The 17,600-nt window shown below is 36.9% G+C and overlaps 2 protein-coding genes across 2 annotated transcripts; one reads left to right on the forward strand and one right to left on the reverse strand.

Annotated features, from left to right (window-relative positions):
• Nucleotides 1-581: 581 nt before the first annotated feature.
• On the forward strand, nucleotides 582-1,523 carry LOC125111821 (olfactory receptor 8D1-like). Its single transcript, XM_047753932.1, has one exon. The coding sequence runs from the start codon at nucleotides 582-584 to the stop codon at nucleotides 1,521-1,523; it is 942 nt and encodes a 313-aa protein (XP_047609888.1).
• A 13,719-nt stretch (nucleotides 1,524-15,242) lies between these two features.
• Nucleotides 15,243-16,256, reverse strand: LOC125111722 (olfactory receptor 8D1). Its single transcript, XM_047753776.1, has one exon. The coding sequence runs from the start codon at nucleotides 16,189-16,191 to the stop codon at nucleotides 15,265-15,267; it is 927 nt and encodes a 308-aa protein (XP_047609732.1). The 5' UTR covers nucleotides 16,192-16,256; the 3' UTR covers nucleotides 15,243-15,264.
• Between the last annotated feature and the right edge of the window lie 1,344 nt (nucleotides 16,257-17,600).

Below are 17,600 nucleotides of genomic sequence, written 5' to 3' on the forward strand. Positions count from 1 at the left end.
TTTCAAATTTTGTGATTTTGGGCAAGTATTTACTTAACCTCTTTTTCTGTCTCTCAGCCAAGAAAAAGCAAAGGAAAAGTCAAAAAAGCAGAAGAAACCAAACTCTTTTAAGACTGGAATCTGGGACTGAATAAGCAAATTAAAGATGCTAAAGCCAAGGGGGGAAATTCAGGAGATACCAGTAAGAGAGAGGTTATATTTTGATACATCAGACGGGAAGAGATTGTCGCAGACTGAATATCAACAAAACAGGGCAGCAGCTCTATAGAAAGTTTCTCTAAAGGTGTCTGAATTACAAAAGGGTGCTTTTCCATTTACAGGAGTATCTAATATTCAACTTATGGAAACAAAATGATTTTCACATGTAAATGTCACATGGGAGTAATAAAAACTGAAGCCAAGTGAAGGATAAACATCTTGATAAGGGCTTCAATCAAAAGTAGATTTTAGTCTCTTGTTTCCTGAAATTCTGTGTCTGTTAGAAAGTATATCATTCATCAGATCTTGGATCATTAAATCCTGCCAGATGACAGCATTTGTCTAATAAAAACCTCTTCCCCAAACCACCCTGGTTTCCAAGAATGGAAACCAGAAATCATTCTTTGGTAACTGAATTTATCTTAGAGGGGTTAACAGACCAGGCAGGTCTCCAGCTTCCTCTCTTCTTCCTGTTTCTAATGATTTACATGGTCTCCATGGTGGGAAATGTGGGCTTGGTCTTTTTAATCAGGATCAGTTCTCAGCTTCACACACCCATGTATTATTTCCTCAGTAATTTGTCCTTCATAGATCTCTGCTATTCCTCTGTCATAATTCCCAAGATGCTGGTTAACTTCATATCGCGGAGGAATTTCACTTCCTTTTCTGAGTGCATGGTTCAGCTCTTTTTCTTCTGCTTCTTTGGCATTGATGACTCCTACATGTTGACAGCCATGGCATATGATCGCTATGCTGCCATTTGTCACCCCTTGCTCTACAATGTTACCATGTCCCATAGAGTCTGCTTGCTACTAGTCACCAGTGTGTATGTAGTGGGAGCTGCGGGAGCCTTGGTTCACACCAGCTACATATCTAGTCGTTCCTTCTGTGGAACTAATGTCATCCACCATTACTTCTGTGACATCCTTCCTCTCCTGAATATATCTTGCTCAAGAGACTACATTATGGAACTTTCAGTGATGATTCTGGTTGGATTCAATGTCTTTGCATGTGCGTTAGCCATCTTCATCTCTTATACCTTCATTCTTTCCAGCATCTTGTGCATCCGCTCAGCTGAAGGCAGGTCCAAAGCTTTCAGTACCTGCAGTTCTCACCTTGCAGCTGTTGGGGTCTTCTATGGCTCTATCATCTTCATGTATTTTAAACCATCTACCAGTGACACAACACAGGAGAAGGTGGCCTCTGTGTTTTATAACACAGTGATTCCTATGCTTAACCCCATTATCTACAGCCTTAGGAACAAAGATGTCAAAGAATCCTTTAAAAAACTTCTGAGTGGTGAGATACCTTCCAGGTCTGTTTAGAAAACATCACTTTTTAAAAGAAATAGCACAAATAGATCTCATGTTTTATTTCAGCTTGTTTTGAAAAGTAACTAGTTTGAAATAAAGGGACATCTTAAACTGAAATGTCTCAATGACTTATTTTTGGTGACCCTCAATTCCTCTTTACATGCCCCTATTCCTAATACCCAGTTCTTTTACTCTCATTAGTCTCCTTGCTACTCAGAAAACCAACTTCTTTTTTTCCACCTAGAGAAAATATTTTGTTTTCAAGATATAATAAAATTGCTCTTAAAACTGAGAAAATCTGTAAAGCCGTAAAACTCAAGATTCTAAAAATTGAATGACAGAAGAAACATTTCTTAACCTGAACACTTTTAAGTCTATGGATATCTCAGAACCCTTCCTTTGCATAATTTTTCTTGCTAAACTGAACGTTCCCAATCAAACCTATTTTAAAGTTGCAGTGTTTAAAAAATGGCTGAATAGTTATTTCAGGTATTTGCATTTTAATATACAACATGGTTATAGAAGCAATGCACATTCCTTAGTAAAAAATTTTAACAGAATCTAGTAAGTAAGAAGAAATAGTACTTTTGTAAGACTTCTAGCCATTGTTATAACCATCAAAAATGATATGGGTCTTGTGGAAGCCTCAGACAGAGTGGGGGTTTGGATGGGCATTGCACAAAGGGAGAGAATGATTTCTAATTTTAAATATTCATTGTATTTTTATTTACATATTTTCTTTCAAGCTAACTGCATACTTTAACTTCTTTAAGTTGGTTCTCAAGAACGCTTTCTTCTGGGTGATTTCTTTAATTATTCCCTATTTATTCTCTCACCATTCAGAATAATTCCTTACCCTCACTACACCATTATAATTTATTCATCCAGTCAGTTAATCAATAAATCAATATTTGCTGGACAACTATGTGCCAGATAGTCAAAAATTCCTACCCTTATAGGGAAAAAATAATGAACAAGAAAACATGTACTGCGCCCAATTCTGATAAGTGCTGTGGAGTAAACTAAAGCAGAGAAAGGTGCTGGGTGCTGGTGTGATGCAAGGCTTTCTCTTTTTAAATTAAAAAAAAATTATTAGAATATAGTAGGTTTACAATATATTGTTAGTTTCGTGTGTACTGCAAAGTGATTCATTTATACATATACATATATTCACTATTTTTCAGATTCTTTTTTCGTATTCATAATTAAAGAATATTGAGTAGTTCCCTATAGTATAAGTCTTTGTTGGTTACCTATTTTATAAATAGTGTTCTGAATATGTTAACCCCAAGCTCCTAATTTATACTTCCCCTCATGTTTCTGCTTTGGTTACCATAAACTTGCCTTTGAAATCTGTCAGTCGCCTTCTATTTTGTAAATAAATTCACCTCTATCATTTTTATTAGGTTCCACATATAAATGATATCATATGGTATTTCTCTTTCTGTGTCTGATTTACTTCACTTAGTATGATAATCTCTATGTCTATTCATGTTACTGTAAATGGCATTATTTCATTCTTTTTTATGGTTGAGTACTATTCCATTATATATATGTATCTCATCGTTTCTATATATTCCTCTGTTGATGGACATTTAGGTTGCTTCCGTGTTTTGGTTATTGTAAATAGTGCTGCGGTGAACTTTGGAGTGCATATATCTTTTGGAATTATGGTTTTCTCTTGGTGGAGTGGGATTGCTAGATCATATGGTAGTTCTAAGTTTCTTAAAAACCTCCATACTGTTCTCCACTGTGGTTGTACCAATCTACATTCCCACCAACAGTGTAGGAGGGTCCCCTTTTATCCATACCCTCTCCAGCATTTATTTTTTGTAGACTTTTTTGATGATGGCCAATACACCTGTTGTGAGGTAATAACTCATTGGACTTTCCATTTGCTTTTCTCTAATAATTAGTGATGTTGTGCATCTTTTTATGTGCTTTTGGCCGTCTGATGCAGAATAACATCAACTAATAGAATGCAAAAGAAATGATATGATTAGAAACTTATCATGTTGCAATGACCATACCAATAACTGAATTATGTAAAAACATCAATGGAAACTAAAATAAGTGGGTAAAAAAGAACTTCCCTCTTAAGGCAATAAGAATAAGACAGACCCAAAAATCTCAAAATATCATATCACAGATTACTCATTCATAACAAAGGGAAAGGAGTACCTTACAATAGCAAATTCTAGTGGTTAACCATCTTAACCAAATGATTAAGTTTAACAGCAAAAATAATGGGACAAGTTGATGTCATGTGCCTTCTGCTGTGTTTTTCTTAAAGAAATAAATCAATGTCACCCAAATAGCTACCTGAGCGAAAAATACTGAACCTGAAATCAATCATGAGGAATCAGACAAATCAAAACTGAAAAATAATCTCTAAAATAACTATGTTCTTTTTAAATGCCAATGTCATAAAAGAAAAAGGCTGAGAAAAAAAGGCTTTTAGTTATGTATACAAAAGGAAATATCAATTAAATGACAGCTCTTAACAACAACAACAAAAATAACCTATAGCACACAGTATTGAGGCAACAGAGGACATTTAAATGTAGATTTTATGTTCATCAGTAAAACTGAATCAATGTTAATTTCCTGAGTATAATAGTTGTACTATGGTTATATAGTAGAAGGTCTCCATTCTCAGGAGACTTAGGCTGAATTGTTCAGGGATGAAGTGTCATGATGTGTGCATTCATCTCTTAGATGGTAGAACACTGCCTGTTTGCATGTGTGCGAGTGTGGGTATGTGTATGTGTGCATGCAGTGTCCCTGAAGGAAAGTAAATGTGGCAAAATGTTAACAATGGTAAATCCAGGTGAAGAGTACAGAGATGATCATTGTTCTATTTTTGTGACGTTCTGTACATTATAAATTGTTCACAACAAGAAGTGGCAAAGGAAATAATCACTCTGCTCTCTGGCAAATGAAACGAAGCAAAATATGTCTGGAAACAGGGAGATCATTTAGGACATGACTATGTTAATCCAGGTGAGAGATAAGAGTGACAAGGCCCAGGATGAACATAGGGAATATGTGAGAAGAGATGAGATTCTCAATATAACTTGAAGTCAAGTCTTGATGTTTGATGGATTAGATGTAAATTGCTATAGGAAGAGTATAATGAAAGATGGCTCCAATGTCTTTGGCCTTGGCAACTGGAAGGACAGAGTTGCAATTTCAAAAAACGGAAAATTGTGGGAAGAGATTAGACAAGTGTGCATTTACTCCACATAGGATGGTCATGTTCCCCCTTATTAGGGAAAAAAAAAATTCCTTGAGGCACAAAGAGTTTTGTGTATTTTTATTTGTATACTAGAAATACTATTAGAAATATCTGTCAAAAATAGAGCAAAATATTCTGGACTTTAGGAAGGAGATGTAAACAATGCCAAGGGAAGCAGGGAAAGTGAGTGGGTTTTGGCTGAGGACCGTCTCAGTTATACACATACTCACACAGTTCTGAAGGAAATATATTACTTACATAGGGTTCACAGTCAACTCAGAGCTCTGCTCTTGAAAGCAGATTTGACCAAAACTAGACTATAAAACAAAAATATGGACCAGTGTTGAAAATAGAATGAAAAGATAAAACTGAAATAACATATTTTCCCTCTAGTGTTTTGGCTTCTTCACTCCAGAAGAAGAAAATAATTATACTAGGACTTAGGAAATCTGAACAGATCTAGTCCAAAATAACTCTGCAATCATGGACCACTTTCTATGTCTCTCTGAGGTTCAGTTACGTTAAGTTTCATAAATGCTTTTCTTTCAGGTGGCTAGGAAAAAAGAGGTGCAGTCTTCTGAAACATGAATTCATAGGAGTCTATCCATCTCTTTCACAGTACTTATTGCAACTTTAATTAAACACTTAATTCTGACAGTAATTGGATAATATCTGTCCACTCCTTCAGAATGTAAGATTTACTACAATAAGAGCCATGTCTCTGTTGTAGGTCTTTCTATCTCTAGTACCTGGAGCAACAATGACACATGGTTGTTCAAACCATATTTACTGAATGAATAAATGAATTTAATAATAAGAATTATAAGCATAAATAAATAAATATGAATAGAGGAAATGTATGCAGCCAAACTCCTACGTACATATATTCTTCTCCTCTGGGAATATCCTTATCTGATCTGTTTCAATATACTTCTTACACCTCTCCAAAAGTTTTACCCAGCTGCCTGAGCTAGATATGTTCATACCCCTAGACCACAATACAAGGAGGAGGCTAGAGAAAAAAGACAAATTATCACTTAACAATTATGCTTCAAAAATATTACAAGTGAAGTTATTAAGTGCCACCTTTACAGATGTTATCTCATGTCATCCTTACAAAACCTCCGGGATCAAGGCTCTCATTTTTCTAATGGCAAATAAATGGAAAAATTCAGATTCAGAGGGAATAAGTAGTTGTTCAAGATCTCAGCCAGTAAAGCAAAACAAGGACAGATTCAATCCCAGTCTCTAGGATTCTAAAGCCCAAACTTTGTATTATGTTAACTTAAAACTTCGCTGTTTTTGTTTGTTTGTTTGTTTGTTTGTTTGTTTTGTATTTTTGCTATTTTTTGGGGAAGCTCTCGTGGCATATGGAGGTTCCCAGCCTAGGGGTCGAATCGGAGCTGTAGCCACCGGCCTACACCACAGCCACAGCAACGTGGGATCCGAGCCGTGTCTGCAACCTACACCACAGCTCACAGCAACGCCAGATCCTTAACCCACTAAGCAAGCCCAGGGATTGAACCCGCAATTTCATGGTTCCTAGTCGGATTCGTTAACCACTGAGCCACAACGGGAACTCCTATGATGAAGATGATAGTTTTGTACATTTATACTCTATGTACAAACACTTTAAATTTTCTTACCTAACTTACTGAATAAACTGGATATTATCAAAATGCAGAAAACTCTAGAAAAATAACATAGATCTTTAAAGGTAGTGAGGCATGGTTAATACAACCTACCATTTTCTTCATTATAAAACCTGAGACTCAGAAAGATTAACATTTACCCAAGGCCATAAACCTGGTAAACAGTAAAAATAGGATGCAAACCCATGTTTTCTGCAGTCAAGTGCAGTAATTTTTCCATCACTCCACTATGCCTTTTCAAATTAGAATTCATAACTACCACCTTCCTATTGATATGTTCAGATGCTAAGCTTTTTCAAATAAAGTTCATGATCAATACTCCGTTCATCCTAAGAACCCCTTGATCTGGTGCTGTCAATCTTCCTGTTCTCCATGGATAACACTCTCCAGTGATCACCATAATCTAACCACCAAACTCATTTTCTTCTCTGAGATAGAAAATCATTCCATCCTTCATTCTGTCTCCAGCTTAGAATACCCCATGCCATGATCCTCACATGCCTAGAATATTCTTGATACTGTTATCCCACTTTTAACATCACCTCTTCGGAAAAGTCTTTCCTGATCACTCAGTCTAAATGGCCTCAAATAGTCGTATCATCCAGTTTTCTTTTCAGCTACCAAATATTTCCTGTTAATTTGTTTTATTGTTTGTTCTGATAGGGATGGAGTATGCACAAGTAGTTGTAGAAGTCCCAATAAGTTGTAGAAGACCATAGATAAAGAGGGAAACTTAAGGGACTTTGGGAGATCACTGCAATTAACAGAGTGCTCAAAAAAGCCATCTGAACAAGATAGCCTTGCTTGACTAGGAGAGGTGGGAGAATTGCCTCAGGTCATTGCGTGGGAATGGGATGAAGCCTGCATTCTGATTCATACCAAGGGCAGGAGTTTGTGGGCCAGACCGCCCTTCTGCTGATTTGAATACACATCTTACCAGACACCAAGGAGGAGCTACTACTCCCAGAAAGGAAGAGGTGGTCTTTTCCAAGCCCCACTCCCCTTGGATGATAAAACTGTAGCCCACTGGGTCCTCAGGGCAGAGCTTCTGTGCCTGCCCACTTGCATCCCTCACAAGCCTTCTATCTTAATAAATCTATTTCTTGCCAATCACTTTGCCTCTTGCTGAATTCCTTCTGTGAGGAGGCATGAAGAACCTGAACCTCGGTAAGTCCAGACACTGGGTGAGTGATTCTAATTTAAAACTATGGGTTCAAGTCCCAAACTGGCTTTAGCCTGGATTCGAGTCCCAGCACATGGGTTCAAGTCCCAATCTGTGTTCTGGCTAGGTTCAGACCATTATGCTGTCAGTTTCACTTCTATCCTTCTAAAATGTCTTCTCTGTGAAAGCAGGGTCTTTGCTGTACTTACAATGCAAATGACAACAATTTACAATAACAGAACGCAAATCAGTTATTGCCTGAGGACAGAGGACAAACAAACAATTTTGAGACAGAATAAAAATTTTTTTTTTGCTCTTTAGGGCCAAACTTGCTGCATATGGAGGTTCCCAGGCTAGGGGTCCAATTGGAGCAGTAGCCACTGGCCTATGCCATAGCCACAGTCACAGCACTGCCAGATCTGAGCTCTGCTACCTACTTCACAGCTCAGGGCAATGCCGGATCCTTAACCCACTGAAGTCAGGAATCAAACCTGCATGCTCATGGATACTTGTTAGATTTGTTTCTGCTGAGGCATGACAGGAACTCCAAAATATTTCTATCTTGAGTGTGGTGATGGTTTCACTTATGTATAGATGTGTCAAAACAAATTAGATTGTGCATTTTACATATGTGCAGTGTAGTATATTATAATTATACTTCAATAACTTCACGTACACTTAGACTTCAGTAAAGTTGAAAAAAAATGCCTGGAACCGTAAACAGTCTTTGTGGTATTTTTATTGAGATTGTATTAAGTTTGCAAATTAGAGTCTTCCATCTGTAAATGTTGAATCATCCTATCCAAGAACAATAAATGTCTTATCATTTGTTCAAGTCTACTTTTGTATTTTTCAGGAATATTAGAATTTTTCTCTCAGGTAGGTTTTGGACTTTTTTTGTTAAGTTCATTCACGTGTATTTTATCTTTTTGCTATTTTAGAAAATCTTCTATATTATTATACTCTGAAATGTATTATATTTTTATTAATTTTTGTATGTTAATTTATCTCCCACTATCTTATTGAATTTTTTATTGTTAGCTTTATCATCGATTCTATAGGTTTTTCCAGGTATGCTATCATATCATCTGCAAATAAAGATAATTTTCCCAATTATTATATTACTAGTTGATTTCTCATATTTAATTACCTCAGCTAATAAATTTAGTATAATACTAAATTATGATGGAATAGTGGGCATATTGCCCTTGTTCTGGATCTTAGTAGAAGAACCTCTAATATTTTCTATTAAATAATATGTTAGGTATATAATCAAAGCATTTTTACTTTATTATGTTACAGAAGAGTTCATTTCTATTTTAAGAAAGTGTTCATTTCTGTTTTCTAACAGGACTAAAAAGTAGAGCATTACCACTCACCTTGGAAAACAGTTTGGCATTATTTTCTAAAGCTACTTGGTAACCTTCTTTACAACCCAGTAAGCATATATTTAGGAATGGTTATATACCCAAACTGAACACATTCTTAAACATCTATCTAAAAGGAGAATGGATAAATAAAATGTATTTTTACACTAGAGACTACATGAACATAACATGGCATGGAAAAAAAATGTTTTAGGCAAATTTTTGAGTGATATAAGCTAGACACGGAAGAGTATATATTATACAATTCCACATATATGCCATTCAAAAAAGGCAAAATTACCTAATTGTATACTAGTGCTACCTCAGAGGTGTGTATGGACTGGGAAGGAGCATGAGAAAGGCTTCTGATGTGATGCTAATATTCTATTTATGTCTTTATCTGGATAGTCACTAAATAGGTATAAATCTAATTAAAAATTCAAAGTGTATTCTTATTCGTAGCATATAAAAATTCATTAAGATAGAGAAGACAAAATCCTTCAATTCCTTTGCACTCAACACAGGCACACAGAAAATGACTTTAAAATCATCCCTATAATATCCTCATTCATTTGCATGCTATATAATTATTGCAGCTAGAAAAGGGAAAGAATATCTGTTAATGCACTGGGAATTTTTCATTCTACTGAGTCACATAAACGAGTGCCAAGGCCAGAAGTTCTTTTACAATTTTATAAACTTGGATATTTTCCCTGTCACTAAGTATTATTTTACAAAATTACTTAAATGACTGCTTTTTATTCCATTATATATCTCTACCATATTTTATTTAAGTTTATATCTTTGAGGGGTATTTCAATTCATTTTTGCAATTATCAGTAGCTCTCTTTGCAGCTCTATCTTTGCCAATATTATTTTATTTCTTAAATATACATGCCTGGTAATTGAATTACTTTGTAATAGTTAATGTAGAGTTTACAACACAATGTATTTAATATACATTGTCAAACAAAATTAAAAGAGGTGTTTATGTGTATCATTATCATTTTACTTAAATTTTCACTTCTAATAGAGATGGACAAGTTTAATGTACTAATTTGCATTTATATTATTTTTTTTCTTGCTGTACAGCATGGGGATCAAGTTATTCTTACATGTATACATTTTTTCCGCCACCCTTTGTTTTGTTGCAATATGAATATCTAGACATAGTTCTCAATGCTACTCAGCAGGATCTCCTTGTAAATCTATTCTAAGTTGTGTCTGATAAGCCCAAGCTCCTGATCCCCCCCACGCCCGCCCTCTCCCGTCAGGCAGCCACAACTCTATTCTCCAAGTCCATGATTTTCTTTTCTGTGGAGATGTTCATTTGTGCTGGATATTAGATTCCAGTCATAAGTAATATCATATGGTATTTGTCTTTGTCTTTCTGACTCATTTCACTCAGTATGAGATTCTCTAGCTCCATCCATGTTGCTGCAAATGGCATTATTATGTTCTTTTCATGGCTGAGTAGTATTCCATTTTGTATATATACCACCTCTTCCGAATCCAATCCTCTGTCGATGGACATTTGGGTTGTTTCTATGTCCTGGCTCTTGTGAATAGTGCTGCAATGAACATGCGGGTGCATGTGTCTCTTTTAAGTAGAGTTTTGTCTGGATATATGCCCAAGAGTAGGATTGCGGCATCATATGGAAGTTATATATATAGATTTCTAAGGTATCTCCAAACCGTTCTCCATAGTGGTTGTACCAGTTTCCATTCCCACCAACAGTGCAGGAGGGTTCCCTTTTCTCCACAACCCCTCCAGCACTGGTTATTTGTGGATTTATTAATGATGGCCATTCTGACTGGTGTGAGGTGGTATCTCATGGTAGTTTTGATTTGCATTTCTCTTATCATCAGCGATGTTGAGCATTTTTTCATGTGTTTGCTGGCCATCTGTACATCTTCCTTGGAAAAATTTCTATTCAGGTCTTTTGCCCATTTTTCCATTGGTTGATTGGCTTTTTTGCTGTTGGGTTGTATAAGTTGCTTATGTATTCTAGAGATTAAGCCCTTGTCGGTTGCATCATTTGAAACTATTTTCTCCCATTCTGTAAGTTGTCTTTTTGTTTTCTGTTTGGTTTCCTTTGCTGTGCAAAAGCTTTTTAGTTTGGGTTTATTTTTGCTCTAATTTCGATTGCTTTGGGAGACTGACCTGAGAAAATATTCATGAGGTTGATGTCAGAGAGTGTTTTGCCTATGTTTTCTTCTAGGAGTTTGATGGTGTCCTATCTTATATTTAAGTCTATCAGCCATTTTGAATTTATTTTTGTGCATGGTATGAGGGTGTGTTCTAGTTTCATTGCTTTGCATGCAGCTGTCCAGGTTTCCCAGCAATGCTTGCTGAGTAGACGTTCTTTTTCCCATTTGATGTTCTTGCCTCCCTTGTCAAAGATGAATTGACCATAGGTGTCAGGGTTTATTTCCGGGTTCTCTATTCTGTTCCATGGGTCTGTCTGTCTGTTTTGATACCAGTACCACACTGTTTTGATGACTGTGGCTTTGTAGTATTTCTTGAAGTCTGGGAGAGTTATGCCTCCTGCTTGGTTTTTGTTTCTCAGGATTGCTTTGGCGATTCTGGGTCTTTTGTGGTTCCATAGAAATGTTTGGATTGTTTGTTCTACTTCTGTGAAAAATGTCATGGGTCATTTGATAGGGAATGCATTGAATCTGTAGACTGCTTTGGGTAGTATGGCCATTTTTACAATATTGATTTTCCCAATCCAGGAACATGGAATATCTTTCCATTTCTTTACATCTTCTTTGATTTCTTTAATTAAAGTTTTATAGTTCTCGGCATGTAGGTCCTTTACCTCCTTGGTCAGGTGTATTCCGAGGTATTTGATTTTGTAAGGTGCAATTTTAAAAGGTATTGTATTGTATTTTTGTATTCCTTTTCTAAAATTTCATTGCTGGCATACAGAAATGAGACTGACTTCTGAATGTTAATCTTATATCCTGCTACTTTGTTGAATTTATTAATCAGTTCAAGGAATTTTTGGGTTGAGTCCTTAGGGTTTTCTATGTATAGTATCATGTCATCTGCATACAGTGACAGTTTGATCTCTTCTCTTCCTATATGGATGCCTTTTGTCTCTTTTGTTTATATAATTGCTGTGGCTAGGCCTTCCAAAACTACGGTGAATAGCAGTGGTGAGAGTGGGCATCCCTGTCTTGTTCCAGATTTGAGTGAGAAGGCTTTCAGTTTTTCCCCATTGAGGATTATATTTGCTGTGGGTTCATCATAAACGGCTTTGATTATGTTCAGGAATATTCCCTCTATACCCACTTTGGTGAGGGTCTTGATCACGAATGGGTGTTGGACCTTGTCAAATGCTTTTTCTGCGTCTATTGAGATGATCATATGATTTTTGACTTTTCTTTTGTTAATATGTTGTATGACGTTGATTGATTTGCGTATGTTGAACCATCCTTGTGAACCTGGGATGAACCCTAACTGGTCATGGTGTATGATTTTTTTTGATGTGTTGTTGGATTCGGATGGTTAAGATTTTGTTGAGAATTTTTGCATCTATATTCATGAAAGATATTGGCCGATAGTTTTCTTTTTTGGTGGTATATTTGTCTGGTTTTGGAATTAGGGTGATGGTGGCATCATAGAATGACTTTGGGAGTATTCCTTCTTCTTCAACCTTTTGAAAGAGTTTAAGGAGGATGGACCCCAGATCCTCTTTATATGTTTGATGGAATTCACCTGTGAAGCCATCTGGTCCTGGACTTTTATTTGTAGGGAGTGTTTTTATGTCTTCTTCAATTTCACTTCTAGTGATTGTTCTGTTCAGTTGGACTGTTTCTTCTTGATTCAGTTTTGGCAGGCTGTAAGATTCTAGAAAATTGTCCATTTCTTCCAGACTGTCAAATTTGTTGGCATATAGTCGTTCAGAGTATTCCCTTATGGTTTTTTGTATTTCTGCAGTATCGGTATATTATTTTTTATATTAGTCTGTTTAAAGATTTTTTGGCTATGTTCCTATGGGTTATCAATCTTTATTGTATTAATTTTTAAGGAGCTTCACATATTTTTATTTTGGGCAACTAAAGTCCTTTTGCTCTTCTCCACTGGTTCTGACTTTTCCTTCTGGAGTTAAGACAGAATCACCCTTTCTAAGTTTGCTAATGAATGTTTTGGCACTTTTCATAAAACTTACTTAGAATTTTTGTCATAATTTTAATTTTGAATCTTTGTCTTTCTTGATTCTATTTTTATTCATCATAGACTTGCTTTGTTTTCTAGATTGATTGGCATCTGTTTTTCTAAATTCTAGGCATACATGAAAACAGAATGAAACAGCTCTTTCTCATTCCTGATATTCCCTCTGTGTGTCTATGTGAAGGCATATTTACTACTCTTACACTTCAGATCCTCCTTACATCCTTACTCACACCTCCTGGGAAGGCAGAACTACTTATCTGATTGGTGAGTTTCAAAGGAGAAACCATTCTCTTCTTTTTTATTCTCTTTTTGAGAGTTAGCATATTCTCATATATTTCCCATGCAGCCCTACCTCTACTAGCAGAGACCTGCAGGAATCCAGCACTTTCTGTGATTAGAGTAGTACATTTTCCTTACTCTAGAGCTTGGTATTAAGTGGTTCACTTGCCTCAAAATATGCCTTTCGCAACAATAAAGATGTAATAAAGATATTTTGGTTTTTACCAGATTGTTTATTTACTTTCTCTATTGGTGCACAACAAAGACCGTGTATTTGTCTTCCTCAAACAACTGTACCCTGTGCATTGGGCCAGGGTTATAAAGAAGTTAACAGGAGAAGTAGATTTAGCCACAAATGTGCACCAAAGAGTTTTGGGCTTCTGATGGGGAGATGGGAATTTGACCTTAGTGGCATAAATTGATACTTTTTGTGATGTTTTTAGAGTTTATGTATAACCTGTAGCTAATGAGATCTCAGCAGATAGCTATGAGTCTAAACCTCTGATAATGTGAGATTTCAGCTTTCACAGGTACATCATATTGCAGATTTGTTTAAAGGTGAGTGAATAATTTTATGTGAATGAACTTTCATTTCTCCAGAGGCTGCGCTGCTAGTGCTGGGTCTTAAGCAAAGGCAAGTGCCTCAGCAGAGACTAAGCTCCTTGAAAATGTGAGCTAAGTGAGCCTCCATACAGCTATGCTTCTATGGTCTTGGCAAATCTAAGCTAGGTGAGTTAAGCCAACCTCAGGAATCGTAGGAGCAAATATTCTACAGCTTAAACCTGGACATACAGAGGAATATTTTCTCAAACAGGTAGTGATTTATGAGGGAAAGAGAAACTTTCATATAGATTTTTTTTTTAAGAAAACAGGGAATGGAACAATCATTTGTTGTTTTACGCTATTTTCAGCTGTGTCTTTAAAAAATATTCATTCCAAGACTAATAGAACAGGGTGGCTGGACTACTATAAATTGAGTCATAGTTTTATGTTGCTTTAAACTGGCTCTGTGACCCAGACCTGAAACTGTGGCAAGCATAACTGAATTACTGTGGCTTCTGCACAGGCTCAAGTTAGCTCCCACATAGTAGACTCCGCTTGTCCCTTGATTTGTTAAATACTTAAGCTCTGATCAGGGCTTTAGAGTTCCATATTCTAATACTGAGTTTCCCTTTAAATGACTGGTAAGTTTCATCAATGAACCAATGCAAATGCAAAGTCTTACTATAAAAGAATACTGCATCTTACTACACTGAGAAAGAGAAAGAGTTCAATTAAATTATTGAAAAGCTAAAAACTAAGAAGGTAGCTTAAAGGTCTGGATTTGGAAACTGTTTCTAGGAATCAAATCAGCTTAGAAAATCAAGTGATTTACAAGGTTTACTTTAGTTTTATATCCAGAATAGGAATAATAGAAAGAATAAAATAAAATAAATTAAAACAAGTTAATTAAACTAGAGAGGGGGAGAGAAAGAAAGAGAGAGAGAGAAAGGGATATAGAGAAGAGGGCATATTACAGATATATGTATTAGAAAATGGTAACTTAAAGGCCAGGAACCTGGATCTATGAAACTATTCACTGAAATATTAAAGCCACTGGGAAAAAAAGTAAATAGCACATGTTGCCCTTAACGACTCAGAGATCTTATGGAATGGGAAAGGTTGAAAAGTTATGCCTAGACTCTGAGAAAACCATAAAAGAAATATATGGGGAAGAGAAGATATGTTTAAGAGATAGGTGGGCAAGGCCATGATAAGATCCCAGGAGCTGGTTAAACAAACTCAAGAGAATAACAAGGAAAAATGAACAAAAAGAACATGTTTTCATTGGAACCATTCATTTCCCCATTTATAAGACTCCAAAAGCAAGAATCATTTCCTAACCCAAACCTTCCTCAATGCCTTCTTCACATCCTTGTTCCTCAGACTGTATATTAATGGGTTCAGCATGGGGATCACTGTGGTATAAAACACTGAGGACACCTTTTCCTGTTCCAGGGAGTTACTGGAAGGGGGTTTGAAATACATGAATGTGATAGACCCAAAGAATATCCCCACAGCCATGAGGTGAGAGCTGCAAGTGCCAAAAGCCTTGGATCGGCCCTCCGAGGATCGGATGTGAAGGATGCTGTAGAAGATGAAGGCATAGGAAATGAAGACAGCTAGGGTGGGCACCAAGGTGTTAAATCCTGCAATGACGAAAAGCAGAAGCTCACTGAGGTGTGTATTGGAGCAGGACAGATTGAGGAGAAGAAGGACGTCACAGAAGTAATGTCTGATGATGTGGGACTTGCAGAAGGACAGTTTCATCATGGCACTTGTATGGGCCAAGGCAGAGAGAAAGCCCAGGATGAATGCAACCAGCACAAGCAGACAGCAGACCCAAAAGTGCATGATCACATTGTAGAGCAGTGGGCTGCAGATAGCAACATAGCGATCATATGCCATTGCAGTCAGGAGGTAACCCTCAGCCACCACAAAGACCACAAAGAAAAAGAGCTGTGCCATGCACTCGGAGTAAAGGATTATATTCTTCTTCCCTAGGAAGTTTACCAGCATTTTAGGGGTAATGACAGAGGAATAGCAAAGATCAATGAAGGACAAGTTACCGAGGAAGTGGTACATAGGGGTGTGAAGCAAAGGGCTTACTGCAATCAGGAGAATCAAGCCCAGGTTCCCCACCACTGTCACCACATAGATTCCCAAGAACAGGAGGAAGAAAGGCAGCTGGAGCTCTGGCAACTGGGTTAAACCTTCTAAGACAAAACTGGATGCTGTAGAATGATTTCCTGCAACCATTCTTCTTTGTAAATTTCTGTGGAAATGGAAGATAAGAAATACATTAGGATGGATCTTCGGTCTCTTTCCAACAAAAGCAGACCTGCATAAGGAAGGTGGACGGGAACTGAGAGAATGAATCACAGCCCTCATTATGTCTGGTCCTATTCCTAGAGCACCCTGCGCATCATCTAAACTGGTTCCAGAACTTTCTTAGAAGTGTTTTGTGTGTGTCTGTTTCCTTAGAATGCAAAAAAAAAAAAATGTCTCCTTGTCTGACTTAAAAACCTTCATGACCTGAATTTGGCAGCAAATACCCCAAAGCCATTTGCTAACAGCCATTTGCTGATAGTTAAATAGAAGAAAAAAAAAACTGATGAAGATTCTAAACACAGTTTCAGTTTCCCCAGTTTTCTTACTGTAAGGGCTGCAGGCATCTCCCATGGTGTTTGCAAACAAGAATGTCTGGGGTACTGACAGTGGCCTCTTATTTCTAATTGGAATGGCAGGGGGCTTGGGGTTGGGTCTAAGTCATCTAATCATCATTTGATAAACAAAATATCCAACATAAAGCACCACACTGAAGAAGCAGAATTACTCATATAACACCATCTAGCTCTCATCAAATGGGCAGGGATAGGGAGGCAGAAGAGTTTACTACTGGAATCACTGATGAAGGATGATTTCTTGTAACCCAGGTGCCAACTAGCTTTATTGTTCCAGTGAGAGTTTCCTCATACCTCAAACATTCTCAGAAATGCCAGCGGGTGGGAACACTAGCAGTGAACTACTATTCTCTTATGTATAAGACCCAACCCCATTTGACAGCCCTTACTGTGGAAGGAAGAGGTGCTTCTGAGGATGTCTAAGGTGAATGTTGCTATTAGTGTCAAACTTGAACTTTCTGAAGCATGTTGGTGGTGGTTTAGCCTCTGGATCTGAATAAAAGAATATTCTGTATTTTTCTTGGAAGTTGTGAAATCCAGTAAGTTCATCCTCATGTAACTTGAACTGCCTCCCAGATGGAGCCATTTTAGATGGATGTGTGTTTAGAAACAGTCTGTGTTTCCTCACTGCCTTCATGAAAAACTCCAAATTCTTCACCTAATATTTAAGACCTATAATAATGAGGCCCCAGATTACTTTTTTTTTTAGCTTATGGATGATGTTTTTATTGTGTTTTTATGGAACAAACAGAAAGACTGATCAAGGTGTGTTCCAAATTCCAGTTTATTTAAGCTTATATTTTCCCGCCCCACCCATCCACCCCAGCATGCTACAGTCCATCTACATAACCCCATTTGTGTATCACAAACACACTGGAAAGATTTCATGCTTATACACTATTTAGATGCTGATTCCTCTGCCTTTCTCTATATTTCATCTGCATTATTAGCAAACTTTCTTCTCAGCGCAAATTAAACATCGCC

The sequence above is a fragment of the Phacochoerus africanus genome, chromosome 11 (assembly GCF_016906955.1).
Source record: "Phacochoerus africanus isolate WHEZ1 chromosome 11, ROS_Pafr_v1, whole genome shotgun sequence".
NCBI lineage: Eukaryota > Metazoa > Chordata > Mammalia > Artiodactyla > Suidae > Phacochoerus > Phacochoerus africanus.

Excerpts from the sequence above, each read along its gene's own strand:
- LOC125111821 (XM_047753932.1), top strand. The coding sequence starts at position 582 with ATGGAAACCAGAAATCATTCTTTGGTAACTGAATTTATCTTAGAGGGG.
- LOC125111722 (XM_047753776.1), bottom strand. The coding sequence starts at position 16,191 with ATGGTTGCAGGAAATCATTCTACAGCATCCAGTTTTGTCTTAGAAGGT.